At 38.3% G+C, this 6081-nt stretch overlaps 1 protein-coding gene across 1 annotated transcript; it reads right to left on the bottom strand.

Moving 5' to 3' along the window:
- Positions 1–2225: 2225 nt before the first annotated feature.
- On the bottom strand, positions 2226–5303 carry tmem167b (transmembrane protein 167B). Its single transcript, XM_039799078.1, has 3 exons — positions 5131–5303; positions 3889–4020; positions 2226–3364 (listed from the first exon to the last, which is right to left on the bottom strand). The coding sequence occupies exons 1-3, from the start codon at positions 5138–5140 to the stop codon at positions 3282–3284; spliced, it is 225 nt and encodes a 74-aa protein (XP_039655012.1). The 5' UTR covers positions 5141–5303; the 3' UTR covers positions 2226–3281.
- Positions 5304–6081: the final 778 nt, after the last annotated feature.

The raw sequence follows: 6081 nt of genomic DNA, 5'->3' as shown, positions 1-6081 counted from the left end.
CGCTACCGGCGATAATTATTTTCTCGCGAGAACTGGGTCGCTATTGGGAAACCAGGGAATATCCGTTCTCTTAATACATCCATGGGAATATCCCAAAAAAGAACCTATAAAACAGGTCCCTTGCTGCTACTGAGGACATGAGTGGGAATCTCCCTCCTGTCAGTGCTGAACACTAAACTTGTTTTACTTGTTTAACGTTACATGTACCTCGGATATAATGACGTAATACTACAATCACACCAGTGATTAGATAAAGATATCTGACTGGGAAATCAGGTCACGACTGAACAATACACACAAAAATACATAATGTACATTGTCTATTATATTGGACTTTATATTTTACAACTAAATCACAATGATGCAATTAGGATTTAACAACACTTAAGACTATGTAATGCCAAAATAACAATATATATAACATAATTGATTGCACAAGTATCATTATTCACCCATGTATTATGGCACACAGCTAAATATGGCCAAGTGCAGTCATTTGTTTTTATTAGCTAAACAATTAGAATAAAAATCACCTGTGTAATGAAGGTGTTGCAAGCCACTGTGAGTTGATTACGAGAAGGTCCAACAGCTAATTAGCCAATTTGTAAAACTCCATCTTAAGGACAAAGGAACATGACAAAAAGGCATTTTTCCTGAGATACTTTATGGTATATCACAGTAGGAAAAGCACAGGTGTAAATAATAGATGCATGATGGCTGAATTGCATTTAGCTGCTTCCATTTCAAGGTCCTGGCATTGTGCTTACTGTGACACTTGAATGGAACAGAGCCATTGTTAATGTTATTATAACACCTGGGCTTTTTCTAATGTGATGGGTCAAAATGTGTGCTGTGAAAAATGTATATCCTAAGACAATTTCCAAAGCAGTGAAGTACAGAGTACAGTAAGGCAAAAAAATGAAATGTGAAAGTAGTTTTGTTTGTGCAGGTTTGTTTAAACTACATATGTGTTATGCAAAAATAATTTTTAAAGGGGTAGAGAAGCCAAGACATTTCCCCACCGATGGAGCCCAGACACTGGTGATGGTGGAGAAGGAACCCAAAGACCAAACAAAGGAGCTGTCTGCCAGAAGGGGACTCAGGTTGCCGTGGTTGACGATGACCAGAGGTGGAAGGGGAGGAGGAGGGTTGAACGTTTGCCTGAAAAGACAGTTGACAGCAACGGAGAGAGGACATTTAAAGCAGGATGTCATGCTGTGATTGGATCATGAATTTTGTGGCCAATTCTGGTTGGTTTACTGAAAAGTGAAGGCCTCTAAACAGCTGAATAGTTTTAGGAAGAGAGAGCAGTGATTGAAGTTATTAGAAGTCTTCCTGAAACAATTTACGCTGAGCTTCTTTAGTGGCAGAAGCCACCAAGAGGCTTGGATGTCTGGCAAGTGTAACGGAGGTACAGGGTTCATTGGGTGAGATGAGAGACACTGCATACACATACAGTTGGCTGTGCATTTCTGCGGGCACAGTTGGTCAGAAAACAACTTGAATTGACATCTGTTCTGTTTGCAAAAAGTATGTGGAAGAATGAAGAAAGAATATGGAATAAAGTTTTATGGCCTGATGGGACCAAAAAAATAAGAATAGACTATTATGCTACATGCTGTGTTCCATAGAAGTCCGAAATCAGAAATATTGAATGGCCACCATGATGCATGGTGGGGACAGCCTTATTGCTGTGGCTATTTCTATGGATTTCTCTGCAGCAGAAATACAGAGATATATTGGAGGAAAACCTGAGAGGAGTTATTCTACAGCAAGACAACAACCCCAATCATGGAGTAAACTCTGCACATAGATGGCTTTAAAAAGAACTACATCAATGACCAGGAATGACTCAGTACTAATGTGACTAGACGGAGCCTCAGCAGTTTTGCAAAGAAGCAGACAACATTTAGGGGCCATATTGGAATACAAGTACAATTCTGATGCAGATCTATCCAAAATACGAGAGACTCAAAGCTGACTCAACTAAATATTAACTTGAATAATGTGAATATGTATACATTCCATTATTTCATTTGTATTTAATTTCAATTGATTTGTGTCCTGTTGATTTGAGCAAAACAAAAAAAACAATTACACCCACTGATTAAATTTATTTTTAAACATGAAAAACATCCAAATTGACTGGGGTGAATACATTAGGCACTGAATGTTACTTGAGATGTTTTTTTTTTTTTTTTTTTAAAAGACAACAAACACAGAAATTGTGTGGTTAATGTTTTACTGAAAATTGCATTGCATCCCCTATCAAAACAATGTCTTCTTTTAAAAATATGAAATAAGGTGGCAGAATTAAACTCAGAATAACAGTATGTAATTTATAGACATGAGAAGCACCGTCCCTATTTGGCATTGCATTTAAATATTCAGGCGGGTCTGATATAGCTATTATATTTTTTTAACAGTATGTTGAGATACGACTCTTCGAAAAATTATTCTCTCTGCGATACTCTACAGTTGTGGTAGAACTTTGAATCCTACGTGTCTTACAGTTCAATTTGTAACAATTTGTGACATGTTAACTATTATTAGATGGCAATGTCGTAAATACAACATACACCTGTGCAAAATGTGTATTTCAAACCTAAAACAAAGCTTAAGAGATGCCAAACAGCACTGTTGAGGAAAAGTAAGAGATCCCAAAAAAAAGTAAAGTAGTACACAAGAACATCTTTATATATTAGCTTTGTTTATCTTCCCCTCACCCTTGACACAAGAGGTGATACAGAAAAAACAGCATAGCTGGGAGCAAGCAGAATAGATCATTTTCAGTTTGATCACACATAACCTCTGGCAAATCTCTATTGGTCATATCTTTTTCCAAATATATACAGCTAGGCTAATTTTAGGTTGTATACAGGTATACGGTACAATGCACACACTGCCCTTCAATCTTCTGCATCCTTTAATATAAATATGCATGGGGTGTGGATGGAGACAACCAACAGTGTTACCCTACAATACAATGATAAAAAGAGACCGAACTGGCTCTCTCCTCTGTAACAACTGTGGAGTTGATTCCGGATGCCCGTCATGTCTGTAGTGCAGTGTGCACACACATCAAGGGAGGAATTATGTACCCAGTCACCAGAAGGGGGAAGCACTGGCTAGTCTTTCACATGGATCCACAGGGCCAATGGGGTTTCATCAGTCACGTAATCCAAGAGGTTTCTCCCCAACAAGGATTAGTACATGACCACAGAGAGGAGTCCATCCCCCGCCTGCACCCGTCTGGTCCTTTTTAGTCCAGTCTGACTCTATCATTTCAAGAAGACAATGTAGAACGCCATGCCCAAACAGGAAATTGCCACGGCAATGTGAAGCCGCGTCCCAATTACCGCAGCTGAGAAGAGAGATGGAGGATGAAGAGGATAAGTGAATACAAGTTCAGGTCAACTACAAACATACAGAACAAGGACAATATAGCAAACCATGTAAACAGAGGTGTTATCAGTGAGGCAGGTGTTGTAGACAAAGACAAGAGTTTAACATTACAGGGTGGTCTGTAAATATTTGGGCAGTGCCACATTATCTGTTGTTTTGACAGAACACTATATTTGAAATGAAACAACGATTGAGATTAAAGTTCTGACCTAGGCCTTTTCCCAGTGTACATTCATACTTGTTATAGCAAGAAGAGCACGTGGAACTGACATTGATGATGGCTTGGTTCCATTAAAGTATCCCAGTAAGCAAGTATGCCAGTTAGACAGCTCTACCCAGAAATATACACCAACGATGTGAAAGACACCATTGACATCTTTCGCCCTTTCAGATTTCATTTTGATGAAACGACTCATTAAAGAACGAGTTCTCAAGTTTTAGGTATTCCCATAGGGAAATTTTCTGTAGAAATCATATATCTACCTTTATAGAAGACGCCCCACACTCCTTTCTTCTCTGATAGCAGCCAGTTGTTGAGGCGAGGCACCTTTTTGAGGTATGCACAAGTGCAGATGAACAGCAGGCCGAACACCAGGATGCCATCAAAAGAGTACACTATGGAAGAGGGGGAAGATAATATCACACAGTCTGCCTTACCTGCCAGTTAGCTGAATGCATTACTTGTTCACACATTACAAAACAAAATATGTTAGCTAAATTAAATTAGACAAAACAATCGCAAAAATAGAATACTCTTGAATATGAAAAAAGCATGAGATATCACCAGTCCACATTAATTTAGCATCATATAATCTAAATGTACCCTGACTACAACCAGTTGCCAAGTAATCCACTTACAATTAAATTCACTCCTTCTTGCACAGGTTAGTTTTAATTTGTGAATGTCTTACTCTTTGTAAGAAGAACAGCAAAGAGACAAACTGAAGAGAGGGTGTAAGGTAACATATACTGCTGCTCCATAAACAGTAAAAACGGTGATTTTACAAAGATATGAGTACACGTATTCTTTTTATTGTAATATCCCAAACAAACAACCTGTCACCTGACCTGATTACATCTTCGATGTACAGTGTGTCTGTGCTCTTACGTTGTTATGTCGCTGCTGCTTTATACGTCTGATATGGTCTCCACAATTGAAAGTAATTCAAACAGTAACATATAAGCCCAGTCTAGTGGTGGATTTTCACTACATGTACATTAAGTTACGTTACAAGCGGTGTTGTTGACTGGTAAAGTCCAGAGTTGCTTGCAGCCACGTTCAAAATCTCGTGTAGCCAAATCAGCGTTGAACGAGAACAGAAAAGGGTTGTTTTATTAAGGACTGACGTCAGGTTGCTTACATACTAACAATTTTTCTTGCCTATTTGAATTAGTGTTGTGGTCTAGCTAGCTATCTGGATTTTTTAGCACTGGCTAACGTTACCGATAGGCTAGCGTTAGCTAGTCAAAGCAAGTTAGCAAGAAACCTTGTAGCCTGAAGAAGAGATAACATAAGAAAAAAAAAGCTGTTCACAAACGATGGCACAACTATGCAATACATATATAACGTTAATTGTAACAAACAAGTTACGTGTTAAAATCCGTACAGACAGTGTTGTCCAGGGCCACGTCTACAGCTGACCTAACGTTAGCTAGCTTTCATGTTAGCCTTCCGTCCTAGAAGTAAAGTTAGCTAACGTTAGTTGCATAACTCAGTAAACCTACCATTTGTCATATTCGCAGTTTGCTCTCTGACGATTTATTATGACTGCTTCTTCCTTTAAATTAGCAATCCATCATGTTATATAAAGTAGCTAGAGTTATAATAATGCAGTCTCTTATTCGCTTCGCAGTCACTCGGTTGACATTTCCGGTTTCACTGGCTTCTTCTTCTTCTTCTTGTAGGATTCCGGCAGTGTAGACGCTGCTATGCGTTTTACTGCCCTCCACAGGTCAAATAATAAATAAATAAAATAAAAGTAGTTCAACTATATTCTTACATACAGTCAAATAATTTCTAACAAGGACCGGCTTTGATACAGTCCTGTATCATGCAGGAATTAATTGAAGAACTGCCTTGGATAACAGTTGATGTTTCTCACTGTGTCCAAACAAAGATAAAACAGAAAATGCTTCAACTCCAAGTCCTGTCAGTCTAACAAACAATAGCCTACTTTCTATTCTGCCTTATACTAAATTTTTACATTCTAGGAAAAAAAGCTTCACTGTCTCAAGACTCCCACATTCACACAAGCCAGAGACATGTTTTCCTAAATGCGTTTCACTGGCTTACTTCTTCTTTTACTTTTTAAAAGGTGTGTTGTTGCCATCTACTGGAATGTACGAGCGATATTCTCCCTGTACGGCAGCCTGCTGAAATGTGTCCATAAATCGCTTTATTGATAAACAATAAAAATGCACATTTTATATCTAAGTCATCTGATAGTACTTTTATTTTATGCACTCTTCCTGTAAATTTACGTTACCATTTTAACTCAGGGCAATCTTTATCTCGGTTTCTACAGTATGCTTTAGGGCGGTGGCTCCCAAAGTGGGGTCCCCAGCAAAGAGGGGAATCATTTATTTTCACTATAATTCCATCCATAAGTAACACAATGACATAATGAATGACTATTAAGGCCATAGGTTTCATACGCACACTTTCTGTAATAAAGC

Source organism: Perca fluviatilis, chromosome 4 (assembly GCF_010015445.1).
Source record: "Perca fluviatilis chromosome 4, GENO_Pfluv_1.0, whole genome shotgun sequence".
NCBI classification, from domain to species: Eukaryota; Metazoa; Chordata; class Actinopteri; order Perciformes; family Percidae; genus Perca; species Perca fluviatilis.
Note: the sequence above shows the minus strand (reverse complement) of the source record. Positions and strands in the feature narration are given on the sequence as shown.